At 38.7% G+C, this 19,540-nt stretch overlaps 1 protein-coding gene across 1 annotated transcript in view; it reads left to right on the forward strand.

The window, feature by feature from the left end:
• Dcps (Decapping enzyme, scavenger) overlaps positions 1-19,540 on the forward strand; it is a 44,152-nt gene that overhangs the window by 2,645 nt on the left and 21,967 nt on the right. The window contains exon 2 of the mRNA XM_090387026.1: positions 9,902-10,047. Within this exon, the coding sequence (XP_090243152.1) occupies positions 9,902-10,047 (146 nt within the window). The remainder of the gene's footprint in view (positions 1-9,901; positions 10,048-19,540) is intronic.

Raw genomic sequence — 19,540 nt, forward strand, 5'->3', positions numbered from 1 at the left:
CCCGTTGCCCACACTTAACCCCGAGGAGGCAGGTCAGGCATAGAGGGATCGCATTAGAAGTAATTACTCTGGCAGGCCCTGCCACCTAATTTCCTAAGATTTCAGTGGCAAGGGCCTATAAAAAAAATTAAAAAATAAATAAAAAAATAAAAAAAAATAAAAAAAAAAATAAATAAATAAAAAAAAATAAATAAAAAAAATATAAAATAAAAAAATAAAAATAAATAAAAAAAATAATAAAATAAAATAAATAAAATAAATAAATAAATAAAAAAAAATAAAATAAAATAAATAAATAAATAAAAAAAAAATAAAATAAATAAATAAAAATAAAAAAAAGTAATAGTAATAATAAATAAATAAAAAAAAAAAATAAAAAAAAATTATAATAAAATAGAATAAAATGCATATTTAGTTAGAGTAGGGGTGAAGACTGAGGAAGGGGGGGGGGACAGATAGAAATATGGGGATGATAGGGAAGGCAACCCCAGAAAGGTCAGTGGAGACTGGCCCCACCAGGAGGAAGAAAAAGGGTGTAGCAGGGAGGGGGAGGAGACAGAAACCCGTCCCCTCCCTCTCCCTACCAGGGGAGGGGGTATTAAAGTGAACCAAGTTAGGGTACATGGTTTGGAATGCTAGTTGACAATGAAATTTAATAAGATTAATAAATTTTACTGATTAATTGATACTACTATATCTGCTATCTAGTTTTCCGTTAAACCTTACACTAGCACATGTTGTATCATATAACAATGGCAGCAAGTTACGAACGGTTAATATACGGACACGAGGTATTATTTACTTTCCAAATCGCACTATCTAAATTCAAAACAAACCACAGAGCTTGACTAGGTCTGTAAGCTACTTATAGAAAATAATTTAATCTAACAATTAAGTCAGTAAAGCAGCTAAGTATAATTAAAAACTTGTCATTTGCGGGAGCTGCAAAACCTGTCCACACGGGGATTTGATACCCTTACTGATACTAAGTAATAACCTACAAAATCTCTATCTAAATTCAATTTAAACTAAAGTATTGTTACTAGGAATATAAAGCAACTCTAAAAAGTAAATTAATATGCAATTTAAGTCAATAAAAAAGTAAAAACTTCTCTATTTGCTGGAGCCTTAAAAACTTCGCGTCTTCACTTGTACTCTCGCAGCCAATAATAGCTGAAGTTAGAAAAATCTCGAACATGTTGCTGTAGAAAACAGCAACATGTTTGAGAGGCAACCAGAGTGAGTAATACTCTTTACCTGATTATCAGCAGTAATTATTGATGCATTAAGAATTTGCAGATAAAGGAACCACTGGGTGTCAGTTATCACAATGTACTGATGTGGGAATTATTTAAAGATGTAACATCAAGACTAAAGGGAAAGGCTTTTGCTTTTGTAAAGGTGACTACAGAGGTCTCGGACAATTTGTAAATTCTGTAAATTGGGATCAACTGATGATGTTACCAACATTGAATTCTAAATGGGAAGCCTTCAGTTCACTAAATGGGAAGCCTTCACTTAATTTTGGAGGCTACTAGGCTTTTCATTCCAACTAAGAAATACTATTCAAGGTTTAGGCCTAAATGGATATCAGTTGAATTAATGAGGCTTAGCATTAGCAAAGGTACATGATGCAAGAAAGCAAGCTTATATAGCATCAGCCAAAAAAAAAATTCCTTATTTCACCCATCCACTCGCTCCAAATGTTTGTCAAGTTCTGCCTTAAATCTATTAAAGCTATCAACTTCTACAACAACAGACGAAAGTTTGTTCCACCAATCAACCACCCGCTAGTTAAAGACAAACTTCCACACATCTATACTACAACCATCTTTCCTCAATTTGAATTTATGCCCTCTTAGGCAATTATTCTGAGCAATTCTGGCTTGTTGCAGAGAAGAAGAATATATGGGATGCATATAAAGTATCAGGTGACACAGAAGCCTATGGCAGGTATAAACTAGTCTGTAATCAAGTCACAAAGGAGGTTAGGCAGGCGAAGGCAGATTATGAGAAATATTTGGCAAAGGATGCAAAGAAAAACAGCAAAGAGTTCTTTACTTATGTAAAGAAGGAAAGGGTTGAATCAGATTGGACCACTGAACATAAATGGGTTGACTATTGATGATCATGGTCAGGTAGCTGATAAACTGAATGAGTATTTTGCATCTACATTCACACATGAGGAGTTATTCAATGAGGGGAGTGCCAGAAGTTTATCAAACTCTAACAGAGAACTAAGTGATTTTGTTATAACTGAGAGCAAAGTGGAGGAGAAATTGTTGAAGTTAAACATAAGGAAGGCACCTTGGGTGGATGGGATCTATCCATTTATATTAAAGGAGGCAGCAAATTAAGTAAGAAAATCCTTAGCCATAATTATAAGAGCTTTCTTGGACTCAGGGGAGGTCCCCATGGACTGGAGGTGTGCAAATGTATCACCAATTTACAGAGGGGGTTCAAAAGATGACACAAGTAACTACAGACATGTTAGTTTAACTTGTGTTCCGGGGATAATAATGGAATCACAAGTTAAGGAAGCATTGCAAGATCATCTAGACAAGACTGCAGTAATAGTTAAGACACAGCATGGGTTTGTTAAAGGGAGGTCTTGTGTGATCAGTTTCATTGGATACTATGATGTGGTCACAAAGGAACTGATTGCCAAAAAATAATTTTGATATCATATACTTGGATTTCAGGAAAGCTTTTGATACTGTTAAACATGGAAGACTGCTGTACAAATTGGAGAGGTATGGCATTAAGGACACTGCTCTTCTTGGACAAATGTTATTAGTGGACTTCCCCAGGTTCGGCGTTGGGCCCATTGTTGTTTTGTTTATTTATCAATGATATTGATGAAGATATATCAGGTTTAATGTCCAAATTTGCAGATCATACAAAGGTTGGCAGGACTGTTAACGACATTAAAGACAGTATGCTACTCGAACTGGATCTAGATAAGTTGGGCAAATGGGCTGAGAAGTGGCAACTGAAGTTTAACGTTGACAAATACAAAGTACTACATATGATAGCAATAATCGAAGAGAAACATACCAACTGTGTGGTACTACACTCAGGGAAGTGGTAAGTGAAAAAGACCTGGGGGTAATTGTGCAGTCAATTATGAAGTTCACTGATTAGTGTAGCTGGGCTGCCAGGGCAGGTCATGGAGTCTTGTCAATGATATATAGGAATTTTGTTAGCAGGGACAGGGAGATGATTATCCCGTTATACAGGGCAGTGGTCAGACTACACCTAGAGTACTGTGTACAGGTCTGGAGGGCTCGTTTTAGGAAGGATGTAGAGTTGCTGGAACGAGTGAAAAGAAGGGCAACAAGGTTGGTGAGGGGAAAAAAGGGGTGCTCTTACCAAGTTCTGCGAATTGCAGTGCCTAGAGAGTAGGCACCTGCGAGGTGATCTGATTGAGGTGTAAGGCCTTGAATGGGTTGAGCAAGCTGAATGCTGATGGAATTCTTCATCTTGCTCAGACTAAAAACCTGAGGGGGCACAGTTCCAAATTGAGGAAAGATAGTTGTATAAGAGATGTGCAGAAATTTGCCTTTACCCAGCAGGTAGTTGATTGGTGGAACAGATTTGCATCTTTTGTTGTGGAAGCTGATAGCCTAAATAAATTTAAGTCTGAGCTGGACAGACATTTGGAAAGAATGGAGGGGCGAAATGGGAGTTTTTTTGTTTTTTTTTTGTTGCTGATGCTGCATAAGCTTGCTTTCTTGCATTGGATGCCTCTACTAATGCTAATCTCCAGTCGTTAGGAACCTCCCCTGAATTTGAAGATGTTCTCATAATTATGACTAAAGGTTTGCTTACCTCCCTTGCTGCCTTCTTTAAGATAATTGGATAGATCCTATCCACCCCAGGCACCTTAATGTTTAGCTTCAACAATGTCTCTTTCACTTTCCTCACAGTTATCACAAAATCATTTAGCTCACTCTTGGAGTTGGAAAAACTTCTGGCATATTCTTCCCTAAAGAATTCTTGATGTTTGAATGTAGATGCAGAATACCTATTCAGTTTGTCAGCAACCTATGTGGGATCATCAACAATTACTGTTGGCATCAAGTGGACACAGCCGACCGGGCTAGCTAGGTGGGTAAAGTACCTGCCTAGCAACCCAGAGGTCGCGGGTTCGAATCCCGCCTTGGGCTTGGATCACAGTAAAAATGCAAAAACTTTGGGAGGTGCATTATGGCCACAGAAGCCAATGCATCAACAACTAACAAAAAAAAAAATAAAAAATAAAAGTGGACACAGTGTTATTTGTCCTCTTTGTTCTTCTGTTAATATAAGCAAAAGGTCTTTGCTGGAGACTTCTCGTAATCTGCCTTAGCTTGCCTGACTTTTGTGACTTGATTGTAGACTAGTATATATCTACTGTAGGCTTCTGTATCACCTAATAATTTATATACATCCTATGCATATAAATTATTGGGTGATAAATCGTCACCTAATGATTTTTCTTCTCTTCCACAACTGTCATCAGTTCATCCTGATGTCCATTTAGGTCTTAGCCTTGAACAGTATTTCTTAGTCAATATGAAAAGTGTTGTAGCATTTTCTACGATTACTTTCCTGAATGATTCCCATTTAGAATTTGTTGTTAGTAATATCATCAGTTGGTTCTGCTCCTAGAATTTAAAAACTGTCTGAGACCACTATAGTCACTCTTAAGAAAGCAAAATCCCTTCCTTTCCATTACAGTAATTATGTCTTTAATTAATTCCCTCATCACTACCCTGTGATCACTGCACCCAGTGGGTCTTTTACCTAGAAATTTTTAATGCATGAAGGATCTCTTTAGAGTGGTGTAATAAGTGCATTCAATGAGGTGGTGATAGTAATACTAACAATATTTGCCATATAGTGCAAGGAAGTCATAGGCTTTTGCAATAGTGACATGCACGCGTGTGTGCGCGCGCGCACACACACACACACACACATACACACTCTCACACGCGCACACACACAAAGTAGATTAGAAAAATACAAATTATATGCTTACCTCCTCATATAGGGAACTATCCAGTTGACCTTTGAATTTGTTCAAACTGTCAGCCTCAGCTATCTGCGAGGGCAACTTGACGGCAATCAATGACTCACTGACTAAAAGAGAACTTCCTACAATCTAATCTAAACCTCAACCCCTGTAATTTGAAAGACCAATCACATGGTGTTTAAACACCACTTCGATTATGGAAGGGCCCCTAAAGGTAACCCTATATGGTACTCAAATTTCATATGTACAGAACACCAAGTATTTGGGTTTAACACTAGATGATTATCTCAGGTTTCATGTACATGTCACTAAAATCAATGAAAAAATCAGAAAGTTTGTAGCTGCAACAGTTGTTAGAATTTCCCGCAAGGAATTGAGTTTATCCAAAAAAAATTCTGGTATTGTGCTACAAGATGATATTTCTTCCCATTGTGATTTATGGTGCTGGTATTTGGTTTGTGGCTGCTACCAAGGTTACAACTAAAGCTAAGCTTCTGTCCCTGCAATGTACAATGCTGCTTACAGGTATACATGCTCCCAGAACAGTGTCGACAAATGCCTTGCAGGTTATTGCAGGTACCATATCCTTGGATTTACACATTATTTTCCAAGGTATTGTATATAACTTAAAGAAGGGAAGGCCGTTACAAATACTGAATATCACCTCTAATCCAAATAACAACATAAAGGAGGAAAAACGTAGAATTTGGGAATTCTTAACTCACTCAAATCCCAACGTTGCTGGCAGCAACGTTGGGATGTGAGTGAGTTTGTAAGATTCTAATCCTCTTTCAAACTATTTGAAAGAGGATTAGAATCTGACCCCTACTGTTCGTGTAGTGAGGTTGAATGTTGGAGATATGTCATCCTTACCAAACCTAACAGAGAATAATTTACCTCTCTTGGTTCAGAGCTGGGACATCTTTGCTTTGCTTTGCTTTGGGAATTCTCGGCCCAAGTTTTTAAAAGAAGACAGGAGTTAAGAACTCTATTGAAGGATACCAATTAATGGAAGTGCTGCACATTCGACGACAGAATGCTTGCTATACAGTCGTCTTCACTGGGGATGTTTTTGGATTATAGTGAGAGTTGATCTTTCGCTCCTGGATACCCAAATGCAGGCTTGCATTTGTGGATGGATTTACATTAACATTATCTGTGGAGATAATGTTAATTAGCATTAGCATTAGTAGAGGCATTTGATGCAAGAAAGCAAGCTTATGCAGCATCAGCCAAAAAAAAAAAAAAAAAACCACTTCCACTTCACCCCTCTGTTCGTTCAAAATACCTGTCCAGCTGAGCCTTAAACTTATTTAGGCTATCAACCTCCACCACAAGGGATGGAAGTCTGTTCCACCAACCAACCACCCGCTGGCTAAAGGCAAATTTCCGCACGTCTATCCTACATCTGTCTTTCCTCAATTTGAATTTATGCCCTCTCAGGTGATTATTCTGAGCTAGAGGAAGAATCCCATCAGCATTGAGCATGCTTAAACCATTCAAGGCTTTATACACCTCTATCAGATCACCTCGCTGGTGCCTAGTCTCCAGACACTGTAATTTGCAAAACTTAAGCCTTTCTTCGTAAGAGCACCCCTTTGTTCCATTCACTAATCTTGTTGCCCTTCTCTGTACTCGTTCCAGCAGTTCTACATCCTTCTTGAAATGAGGCCTCCAGACCTGTATACAGTACTCTAGGTATGGCCTGACCATCGCCTTATACAATGGAATAATCACCTCCTTATCCCTGCTGGAAAAATTCCTGTATATCATTGACAATACTCCATGAGCTACTCTTGCAGCCCGTCTGCACTGCTCAGAGAACTTCATATCTGCCTGCACAACCACCCCCAAGTCCCTTTCATTCTCTACCACTGTCAGTGTTGTACCACAGAGTTGATACGTTGCTCTGGGGTTGCTGTTTCCCATGTGTAGTACTTTACATTTGTCAATGTTAAACTTCATTTGCCACCTCTCAGCCCATCTGCTCAACCTTTCCAGATTCTGTTGCAGCAGCATAGTGTCAGTAGTGTCCTTGACAACCCTGCCAACCTTTGTATCGTCTGCAAACTTGGACATTAATCCCGATATACCATCATCAATATCATTTATAAATACAGAAAACAATAATGGACCCAACACTGAGCCCTGAGGGACTCCACTAATAACATCAGTCCACGATGAGCAGTGTCCATTGATTACCACTCTCTGTCTTCTCCCCCTCAACCACCCCTTTATCCATAGCAGCAATTTGCCTCCAATGTCACACTGCTCCAATTTGTGTAGCAGTCTTCCATGTGCAACAGTATCAAAAGCCTTTCTAAGATCCAAGTATATAATATCAAAGTTATTCCCTGCATCCAGTTCTTTTGTGACTGCATCATAGTATCCAATCAAGTTGGTCAGGCAAGACTTCCCCTTAACAAAACCATGCTGTGTCTGAGCTATAACTGAAGTCTTGTCTAAATGATCCTGCAGTGCGTCTTTAACCAGTGCCTCCATTAATTTTCCTGAAACAGAAGTTAAGCTCACAGGTCTATAATTACTTGTGTCAGCCTTTGATCCTCCTTTGTGAATTGGGGTCACATTTGCACATTTCCAGTCTATGGGTACCTCCCCTGAGTCCAGGGAAGCTCTCATAATTATGGCTAAGGGTTTGCTTACTTCCTTTGCTGCCTCCTTTAATATAACTGGATAGATCCCATCCACCCCGGGTGCCTTTCTTGTGTTTATCTTCAACAGTTTCTCCTCCACTTTACTCCCAGTTATTTCAAGATTCTGTAACTTACTGCTAGAGTTGAATACACCTCTGGCATTCCCCTCGCTGAATAACTCATGTGTGAATGTCGATGCAAAATATTTATTTAGTTTGTTAGCCACCTGAGCAGGATCATCAACACTTGACCCATCAATATCAAGTGGACCAATCTGATTCATCCCTTTCCTTCTAGAGTTTACATAAGTAAAGAACTCTTTGCTGGTTTTCTTTGCATCCCTTGCCAAGGATTTCTCGTAATCTGCCTTCGCCTGCCTAACCTCCTTTGTAACTTGGTTGCATATCAACTTGTATCTATCATAGGCTTCTGTGTCATGTGTTAATTTGTAAGTATCCCATGCATTTTTCTTCTCTGCCATATGCCTCATTAGTTCATCTGACATCCATTTTGGCCTAAACCTTGAACAATATTTCTTAGTTGGTATGTAAAGCCTAGTAGCTTCCAAGATAAGTTCTTTGAATGCTTCCCATCTTGAATTTGCTGTTGGTAACATCATCAGTTGGTCCCACTGTATAGAATTTAAATACTGTCTCAGTCCATCGTAGTCGCCTTTACGGAAGCAATAACCCTTCCCTTTACCCCTAATGGTAGTTACCTCTTTGAGTAAATCCCACTTCAGCACACTGTGATCACTGCCACCTAGTGGTTCATTTATCTGCAGATTCTTAATGCATGAAGAATCACTGCTGATAATCACTGCTGATAATGTAAGTGTTAATGTTTTTTTAAGTGTTACTGTTAAGTTAATGTCATTCATAGTGTATGTATGTATTTGCTATTTACATGTAAATAATTGTATAATGTTGCTTTTGTTTCAACAAGTGTACATTGTTCCTAGTTGGAATCCCCCCCCACTGGTCTCTAAGTCTGGGCAGCCTTGGGGTTGGGATTGTTAGCACCTACCGGTATAGCACTTCATCCGGCGGGTGCGGGATTTGTGCTTTATAGCACACACAGAGAATGGTTGGTCCTTGGTACCGAAATGGCCTGACACAACACTTTTTTTCAGGCATGTTTTGCAGAGGTTCTGAGATATCACAGGAGTAATAAGTGGAGATGGGCTTATGTCTAGGAGCCATCCGTCATACCAGGACACACATGCATATGTACACAAAGGCTACAGCATATATGAGTATGTATATAAATTTTTTATAAATTGATTAATATGTATCTTGAGAATATATATACAGTTGTGTATTAATAAATGAAATGAAATGTAATTTGAATTTATATCCCCTAGTTCTGGAATTCTTTATAACAGTAAAAATTTCACCTTCAGTCATTTTTACTAATCCCTCTCAGTGATTATTCTGAATAAAAATTAAAACTGTTTTTGTGCTCCCTCACTTAGTTCTTTTTATTGGACCAGTCCGGGAACTTTGTCACACCTTATAAAATCACAAATTGGGGGAGGGGTTGTCAAAGCTGTACATTGAATTCAGTTCTGAAGGAACATCCTGGTTCAACACTTGACTTAAGGTATAAAGGCTATGCTAGCAAAGTCAGTCGTAATTACATCTGGAGTTGGCTGCTGCAATGCTGCTTCCTAAACACAATTACAGGAGGTTAAGGATGCAAACAATGTATTACTCAGTCTTGAGAGGTACTCTGTCAGCATCTCTCAGACTGGCATCAACATAATGTGATGATAGATGGGCTGTTTTACACACTGGATCTGCTCACAAGCCATGCAACACTCAGTTACATTACCATATGCCTTCTATACAGTAATATTACAATATGCCTTCTTAAAATACTAGAGATCTTATTTGATAAATCTATTTACGTATGCATGCATGCCATTTGTCTTACATAGGTGTCAGAAGAGTTCACTTTGAAAAACAATACATTCAAATGCACAAGGAGTTGGGATTAATGATAGTTTCTTTCAGATGTCATAAAGCTCAACTTTGATTAAATGATCCACCCAGAATGCCTGAACTATGGACCATTATAAGATCACTTTAGAACAATTTTTTTTTTCTTTTCTTTTCTTTTCTTTTTGCTTCCAACTATAAAAAAGATTGTTGTCTTTTATTCTGTTTTGTATTTGTTTATTTGAGCTATTAAAGTGAAACAATTAGTGCTTTATATTTTACTCTCTTAGAAATAAAGGTCACAGTTATCCACCCGGCAACTGAGAGGCACGTTCAGAAGTATCTCTCACAGCCTACGTTTTTGGTTAAAGAAACACCCGAAATTCACAATACTGTAACCCGTCCCTTTCTTGATGCCCAGAAGTTCTCCTTGCAGGTAATTCATAATGTGCATGTAGTTGATATAAATTTTACCATTAACTTTCTACTACATTTTTATTGCTTTCATACAAATTTTAATTTGACTTGGAGTGAGATTGTCCTGTTTTGTGCAGTACTATAAGAGACATCAATTATTTTATCATCATCTCCCATATTAGCTTGTACATAACCAGTTGATCAACATGGAAGTTCAGTAGTACAATGTTTATTGTCAAGTGGCACTGTAGGTCTTCCCTAAAACCATTGTTCAGTAGTACAATGTACTGCTGAATTTCTATGTTGAAGTACAATAGTAACTCATTTCAGTTGACTTGGTATAAACCTGTGTGATCACAAAGAATGGCCAACAATAATATTGTTGCCAAATGACTAGCTATAAACCCTTCTGATCTATTTGGGTATGCCATAGTATAAACAGACATTCTTCTTTTTTTTTTCTTTTTTCTTTGATAGCAAATGATAATTACTAAAACGATTATTTAATGTAATGTACCACAAATAATATACTAAATACTGTATTTAGCATGGCTGAATTTTATTTAGGCATTTCATCATACAAACTGTGTTATGGTGTTTGTCGCAGTACTGGATATTTAGTTTCAGTAGTGGCAAAAGGAAGAAAACTTATACGTCATCCATTTGAAAAAAAAAAACACTTCTGTTTGCTCATCACTACAAATAATCAGTCGAATCCTTTAAATTTAAGACGCTGATGTATCAGCGTCCTCGCACCCAGACACTGATGTATCAGCGTCTGGGTGCGAGGTTAGCCTGTGCGGACGAAGCTCCTTGAAGCTCTTGGAACAGAGAAGTTTTTCCTGATTTACTAGCTTAAATTGTCATATTAACTTATTTTCTAGAGTAGCTTTATATTCCTAGTTACGATACTTAGTTTAAAGTTTAACTTAGACAGAGATTTTGTAGGTATTACTTAGTATCGGTAATGGTATCAAATCCACGTGTTACAAATTGAACGAGAGGTCTTTTTTTTTAACCAAATTTAGTCGATTTATTTAACCAATTGTTATATCATCAAATTATCTTCTATAAGTAGATGCAGGTGGTAGATGACTTTCATCAACCGGTGAAATACCACCACCACTTTGCTTATTAGAGGCTTGAAGTGGTGAAACCCATGTTTAGTCTCTAGAGCAAAGTTTCCGGCATCCCCCCCCCCATACTTCTCCTTCAACCCATGCACGGTACTAAGTACTATAGTTTTTGATACCTTTCGTGTTTGGGGTTTTCATAAAAAAAAAAAAAAAAAAAAAAAGATTATAGACCTAGTCAGGATCCTTAGTGTATTCTAAATTGAGATAGCGAGATTTGGAAGCTAATCAATACTTACGAGTCCGTAGAAGTACCGTTCGAGAATTCCCGCCATTTTTACACGATAGCATAAGCTTAGTGTAGTATAGTGCATAATATAATATTGTCAATTAATCAGTAAATCTATTAATCTTGATAAACTTTATTGTCAATTAAATTGTATTTTTAACTCTGTATATATATAACGACTTAATCGTAACAAATAATTAATACATAACTATAGTGGTACACGTGATGCGGAAGTTGTATAAAGGGAACTCGTAGAAAACACTAGATACTGAAAAAAAAATATAACATAACTGTTTTGGGATATAACTTAAAGATTTAATTTTTGTTTTGAAATTTTATTGAATTAAATCGGAATCATGACTCTGACCAGAGCAGCAAAGCAAAAGGCTCAAGCTAATGGGAGTGCTGTGGTTCAGGGGAGAACTGAGGGAGGCAGTTGCCCTCTGAATCACAGTCTTTTAAAATGCACTGTTTGCTTGATGTTTGCGGAGCAGTCGGGTACGGGACATGATAATGCCAAGGGGGATGTCTTTGTGTGTGCACGATGTAAGGAGTGCAAGGAAATCAGGCGACAACTCAGCGTTGTTATGGGCCTTTATGAGAGCTTGAAGGACAGGGTGGATGCCCTCGAAGGAAATAAATTGAGGGGCCCATCAAGCTCTCAGCTGCCCACATCAACGCCAGAGCTTGCACTTGGTCATCAGGCAACACAGAGGCAGCCCCCTAGGCAGAATGCACTGGTCCCACAGGAACTAGTAGTTGTTGGTGACTCTATTGTCAGGGAAACGGGGAACATGCTTTGTAAAAAGGATAGGTGGAATAGGACCAGGGTATGTCTGACAGGGGCAAAGGTTGATGACGTTGTAGAGCGGATATCATCTTTTAAGGGCACAAAAGGTGATATAGTTGTACACGTTGGCACTAATGATATTAAGAGTAGGAGACCGGCGGAATTACTTAGCAAGTACAGGTCACTGTTGAAAAAAAGCCGTGAATTAGGGTTGAATTTGAAAGTGTCTGCAATTCTGCCCAGACACGATAGGAGGGAGTATATGATGAGAGCCTTGTCGATCAATTCGGCCCTGGAGGGATTGTGCAAGGCTCAAGGGGTAGAATTTTTTTCAGCCTGGACTGTACTTGTTAACAGGAGAGATTGCTTCTACATGGATGGGATACACTTAAATAGAAAGGGTGCAAGAATTTTTGCTGATGCTGTCGAGGCAGTGTTAGGTGGGTCGGAAAACTGCTAGTTGGGGGGGGATACAAGGACTAATAGATTAACAGTAGCCACTGGCAGAGGTGGAAGTGATTCTTGCACTGCTTCTATTGAAATGAGCAGAAGCCTGAAAAACAAGATGCAGGATATTTCAGAGACTGCTGGGAGTCATTGCGGTACAAGTAAACACATGGGTTGTGTTAGGGTAGCTAAGAATAGAAACAGGTGCATGTATACCTGCGTGTACACCAATGCTAGGAGTTTGGTAAATAAATTTGATGAATTTGAGGTATTGCTAAAAACATCAAAGGCAGATATTGTTGGGATATCAGAGACGTGGTGTCACGCAGATATAAGTAATGCGGAACTGGAATTTGGGGAATACAATGTGTATAGAAAGGATAGACAGGACAGGAGGGGAGGAGGGGTTATGCTATTAGTTAAGAAACACATAAAGTCCAAGGAAGTGAAGCCAGTTGACTTCGATGGACAGGGCAGTGTCGAGTCAGTTTGGTGTGACATAAGCATAGGGAAATTAAAATTGAGAGTAGGAGTGTGCTATAGGCCTAATGACTCTGATGAGTATAATAAGATATTGTACAGGGAAGTAGAGTGGGCCAGTAAATCAGAGAGTCTTATAATGGGGGATTTTAATTTCCCAGATATTGACTGGAATTTGTGGGTTGGTCACTTGCACACTAGCAAGGCTTTTGTGGATTTATTGGATGATTGTTTTCTACATCAGCATGTTCGTGAGGCAACAAGAGGGAGCAATACTCTTGATCTGATTATCAGTAGTGATTCTTCATGCATTAAGAATCTGCAGATAAATGAACCACTAGGTGGCAGTGATCATAGTGTGCTAAAGTGGGATTTACTCAAGGAGGTAACTACCATCAGAGGTAAAGGGAAGGGTTTTTGTTTTCGTAAAGGCGACTATGATGGTCTGAGACAGTATTTAAATTCTATACAGGGGCACCAACTGATGATGTTACCAACAGCAAACTCAAAATGGGAAGCATTCAAGGAACTAATCTTGGAGGCTACCAGGCTTTACATACCAACTAAGAAATATTGTTCAAGGTTTAGGCCTAAATGGTTGTCAGATGAACTAATGAGACATGTGGCAGAAAAGAAAAATGCATGGGATACATACAAATTAATGGGTGACATGGAAGCCTATGATAGATATAAGTTGGTCTGTAACCAAGTCACAAAGGAGATTAGGCAGGCAAAGGCAGACTACGAAAAATCCTTGGCAAAGGATGCAAAGAAAAACAGAAAAGAGTTCTTTACATATTTAAACTCAAGAAGGAAAGGGATGAATCAGATTGGTCCACTGGATATTGATGGTTCAACAGTTGAGGATCCTGCTCAGGTGGCTAACTATCTAAACGAGTATTTTGCATCTACATTCACGCATGAGGAGTTATTCAGGAAGGAGAATGATGTAGGTAAAGTAAACATTGGCAGTGAGCTGGATGATATTGTAATAACTGAGAGGAAAGTGGAGGAGAGATTGTTGAGGATAAACATAAAAAAGGCACCTGGGGTGGATGGGATCTATCCAGTTATATTAAAGGAGGCAGCAAAGGAAGCAAGCAAACCCCTAGCCATAATTATGAGAGCTTCTTTGGACTCAGGGGAGGTACCCATAGACTGGAGATGTGCAAATGTAACCCCAATTCACAAAGGAGGATCAAAGGCTGACACAAGTAATTATAGACCTGTTAGTTTAACTTCTGTTCCAGGTAAATTAATGGAGGCACTGGTTAAAGAAGCACTGCAGGATCATCTAGACAAGAATTCAGTTATAGCTCAGACGCAGCATGGTTTTGTTAAGGGCAGGTCTTGCCTGACCAATTTGATTGGATACTATGATGTAGTCACAAAAGAACTGGATGCAGGGAATAACTTTGATATTATATATTTGGATCCTGAAAAACAAGATGCAGGATATTTCAGAGACTGCTGGGAGTCATTGCGGTACAAGTAAACACATGGGTTGTGTTAGGGTAGCTAAGAATAGAAACAGGTGCATGTATACCTGCGTGTACACCAATGCTAGGAGTTTGGTAAATAAATTTGATGAATTTGAGGTATTGCTAAAAACATCAAAGGCAGATATTGTTGGGATATCAGAGACGTGGTGTCACGCAGATATAAGTAATGCGGAACTGGAATTTGGGGAATACAATGTGTATAGAAAGGATAGACAGGACAGGAGGGGAGGAGGGGTTATGCTATTAGTTAAGAAACACATAAAGTCCAAGGAAGTGAAGCCAGTTGACTTCGATGGACAGGGCAGTGTCGAGTCAGTTTGGTGTGACATAAGCATAGGGAAATTAAAATTGAGAGTAGGAGTGTGCTATAGGCCTAATGACTCTGATGAGTATAATAAGATATTGTACAGGGAAGTAGAGTGGGCCAGTAAATCAGAGAGTCTTATAATGGGGGATTTTAATTTCCCAGATATTGACTGGAATTTGTGGGTTGGTCACTTGCACACTAGCAAGGCTTTTGTGGATTTATTGGATGATTGTTTTCTACATCAGCATGTTCGTGAGGCAACAAGAGGGAGCAATACTCTTGATCTGATTATCAGTAGTGATTCTTCATGCATTAAGAATCTGCAGATAAATGAACCACTAGGTGGCAGTGATCATAGTGTGCTAAAGTGGGATTTACTCAAGGAGGTAACTACCATCAGAGGTAAAGGGAAGGGTTTTTGTTTTCGTAAAGGCGACTATGATGGTCTGAGACAGTATTTAAATTCTATACAGGGGCACCAACTGATGATGTTACCAACAGCAAACTCAAAATGGGAAGCATTCAAGGAACTAATCTTGGAGGCTACCAGGCTTTACATACCAACTAAGAAATATTGTTCAAGGTTTAGGCCTAAATGGTTGTCAGATGAACTAATGAGACATGTGGCAGAAAAGAAAAATGCATGGGATACATACAAATTAATGGGTGACATGGAAGCCTATGATAGATATAAGTTGGTCTGTAACCAAGTCACAAAGGAGATTAGGCAGGCAAAGGCAGACTACGAAAAATCCTTGGCAAAGGATGCAAAGAAAAACAGAAAAGAGTTCTTTACATATTTAAACTCAAGAAGGAAAGGGATGAATCAGATTGGTCCACTGGATATTGATGGTTCAACAGTTGAGGATCCTGCTCAGGTGGCTAACTATCTAAACGAGTATTTTGCATCTACATTCACGCATGAGGAGTTATTCAGGAAGGAGAATGATGTAGGTAAAGTAAACATTGGCAGTGAGCTGGATGATATTGTAATAACTGAGAGGAAAGTGGAGGAGAGATTGTTGAGGATAAACATAAAAAAGGCACCTGGGGTGGATGGGATCTATCCAGTTATATTAAAGGAGGCAGCAAAGGAAGCAAGCAAACCCCTAGCCATAATTATGAGAGCTTCTTTGGACTCAGGGGAGGTACCCATAGACTGGAGATGTGCAAATGTAACCCCAATTCACAAAGGAGGATCAAAGGCTGACACAAGTAATTATAGACCTGTTAGTTTAACTTCTGTTCCAGGTAAATTAATGGAGGCACTGGTTAAAGAAGCACTGCAGGATCATCTAGACAAGAATTCAGTTATAGCTCAGACGCAGCATGGTTTTGTTAAGGGCAGGTCTTGCCTGACCAATTTGATTGGATACTATGATGTAGTCACAAAAGAACTGGATGCAGGGAATAACTTTGATATTATATATTTGGATCTTAGAAAGGCTTTTGATACTGTTGCACATGGAAGACTGCTGCACAAATTGGAGCAGTGTGGCATTGGAGGCAAATTGCTGCTATGGATAAGGGGATGGTTGAGTGGCAGAAGACAGAGAGTGGTAATCAATGGACACTGCTCAACGTGGACTAATGTTATTAGTGGAGTTCCTCAGGGTTCAGTGTTGGGTCCATTGTTGTTTTCGGTGTTTATGAATGATATTGATGATGGGATATCAAGTTTAATGTCCAAGTTTGCAGATGATACAAAGGTTGGCAGGGTTGTTAAGGACACTACTGACGCTATGATGCTGCAACAGGATCTGGAAAGGTAGAACAGATGGGCTGAGAGGTGGCAAATGAAGTTTAACATTGACAAATGTAAAGTACTACATATGGGAAACAGTAACCCCAGAGCAACGTATCAACTCTGCGGTACTACACTGACAGTGGTGGAGAATGAAAAGTACCTGGGGGTAATTGTGCAGGCAGATATGAAGTTCTCTGAGCAGTGCAGACGAGCTGCAAGAGTAGCTCATGGTGTCTTGTCAATGAAATACAGGAATTTTTCTAGCAGGGATAAGGAGGTGATTATTCCCTTGTATAAGGCAATGGTTAGGCCACATCTTGAGTACTGTATACAGGTCTGGAGGCCTCATTTCAAGAAGGATGTAGAGCTGCTGGAACGGGTACAGAGAAGGGCAACAAGATTAGTGAATGGAACAAAGGGTTGCTCTTTCGAAGAAAGGCTTAAGTTTTGCAAATTACAGTCAGGAGGCTAGGCACTGGCGAGGTGATCTGATAGAGGTGTATAAGGCTTTGAATGGTTTGAGCATGCTAAATGCCAATGGGATTCTTCATCTTGCTCAGAATAATCACCTCAGAGGGCATAAATTCAAATTGAGGAAGGACGGATGTCGGATAGATGTGCGGAAATTTGCCTTTGGCCAGCGGGTGGTTGGTTGGTGGAACCAACTTCCATCACTTGTTGTTGAAGTTGATAGCCTAAACAAATTTAAAGCTCAACTGGACAGGTATTTCGAACGAACGGAGGGGTGAAATGGGAGTGGTGTGTGTTTTTTTTTTTTTTTTGGCTGATGCTGAATAAGCTTGCTTTCTTGCATCATATGCCTCTACTAATGCTAATGCTAATTTATTCAAACTACCTCCTCCACAACACTAAGTGAAAGCCTATTACAACAGTACATTCGAATGCAGTAACTCTGCCTGAAAGCAAATTTCTGTCCATCTCATCCCATTTTCCAATTTAAATTTACATCCCCTTATGTGTGTGTGTTTTCCGAGAACAATTGAGGATACTATTAGCATTTAATTTGCTCAACCCCCCCCCCCCCCCCTCAATGCTCAATTTCTAGATGCTGCAACCTACAATGAAAGATTCTGCACTTTCCACCCCTGGCTAATCTTGTTGATCTTCTCTGAACCCATTTGAACAGATTTATATTCTTCCTGAAATGAAACTTACATGAGCTGTCCTGTCAACTTGGCGTGATTCTGAGCAAACTTGATTCTGGAGTACAAAATTAGCTCTAGGTCTTTTTCATTCTGCATTATTGTATACATTATATTTATCATACATATACAGTCATCCCACGATTTGCATGGTTTTTTAATTTTGTGTGGTCAGGTATTTACTACCAAAATTTTATCTTGCATAGCATTTTGCTACCTGCCTGATTTTTGTTTACAAAGCTGCAAAAGTAGAAATGAAGAGCAGATTTTGAAAATTTATATTTTTTACATGATTAAAGATTTCATTGAAGGAGAAACACATTTCACCATAATAACGTAAAATCCTACAGAATTCCAGCTATTGGGATTATCACAAATACAACAAGATTGAGTTTACTACGTGTTTATAATACATTGCACTAACAGAAAAGCCCAATAAACCGGAAAGTGCAAATTGTGTTTGTTTTATGGTCGTGACCTCCAGAAATGTGCTTTAGAAAAATATCACAAAGGCATTCAAAACTGATTCTTATAACTAAACATAGCAATAAATGGTGGTGTGTTTATCTGGTTTGAAACAACATCCTTAGCGCCTAAGTTGAAGAAAGCTGCAACAAAAAAAAAAATTAATTTAGAGGAAAAATTAAAAAATCATTAAGGAGTTCAAAAATGGCAAAAAGCTTGTAACATTGGCCAAGAAGTACAGCATAAATGAATCTACTTTCGATGAATTAGGGAAAATGATGAGAAAATCGGAGGTTTTAACTTCCCAGATATAGACTGGAACATGTGGGTTGGTCACTTGCACACTAGCAAGGCTTTTGTGGATTTATTGGTTGATTGTTTTCTACAGCAGCATGTTAGAGATGCAGCAAGAGGGAGCAGTGATTATTCATACATTGATCTGATTATGAGCAGTGATTATTCATACATTAAGAATTTATAAATAAAGGAACCACTAGGTGGCAGTGATCACAGTCTACTGATATGGGATTTACTTAAAGATGTAAGTAAATCAGGGGTAAAGGGAAGGGTTTTTGCTTTTGTAAAGGTGACTACAGTGGTCTCGATTTTTTAGGTTCTGTACAGTGGGACCAACTGATGATGTTACTAACAGCAAATTCTAAATGGGAACCATTCAAGGAAGTAATTTTGGAAGCTACTAGGCTTTTTGTACTACTCTAAGTTTAGGCTCAAATGGATGTCATAAACTAATGGGACTCGTTGCAGAGAACAAAAATGCATGGGATGCACATAAATTGTCAGGCGACACAGAAGCCTATGGTAGATACAAGCTAGTTTGTAATCTAGTCACAAAGGAGGTTAGGCAAGCAAAGGCAGATTATGAAAAATATTTGGCAAAGGATGCAAAGAAAAACAGCAAAGATTCCTTTACTTATATAAACTCTAAAAGGAAGGGGATGAATCAGATTGGTCCACTTTATATCAGTGGTTTGACTGTAGATTAACATTCTCAGATTGTTGCTGAACTAAATGAGCATTTTGCATCTACATTCACACATGAGTTATTCAAGGAGGGGAGCCAGATGTTTATCAAACTCTAACAGGGAGTTAAATGATTTTGTAATAACTGTGAGCAAAGTGGAGGAGAAATTGTTGAAGTTAAACATAAGAAAGACACCTGGAGTAGATGGGTTCTATCCAGTTATATTAATGGAAGTGGCATAGGAAGTAAGCAAACCTTACCTTCAGT

This window comes from Mastigoproctus giganteus, chromosome 13, assembly GCF_048544385.1.
Source record: "Mastigoproctus giganteus isolate SK-2022 chromosome 13, ASM4854438v1, whole genome shotgun sequence".
In the NCBI taxonomy this organism is placed as follows: domain Eukaryota; kingdom Metazoa; phylum Arthropoda; class Arachnida; order Uropygi; family Thelyphonidae; genus Mastigoproctus; species Mastigoproctus giganteus.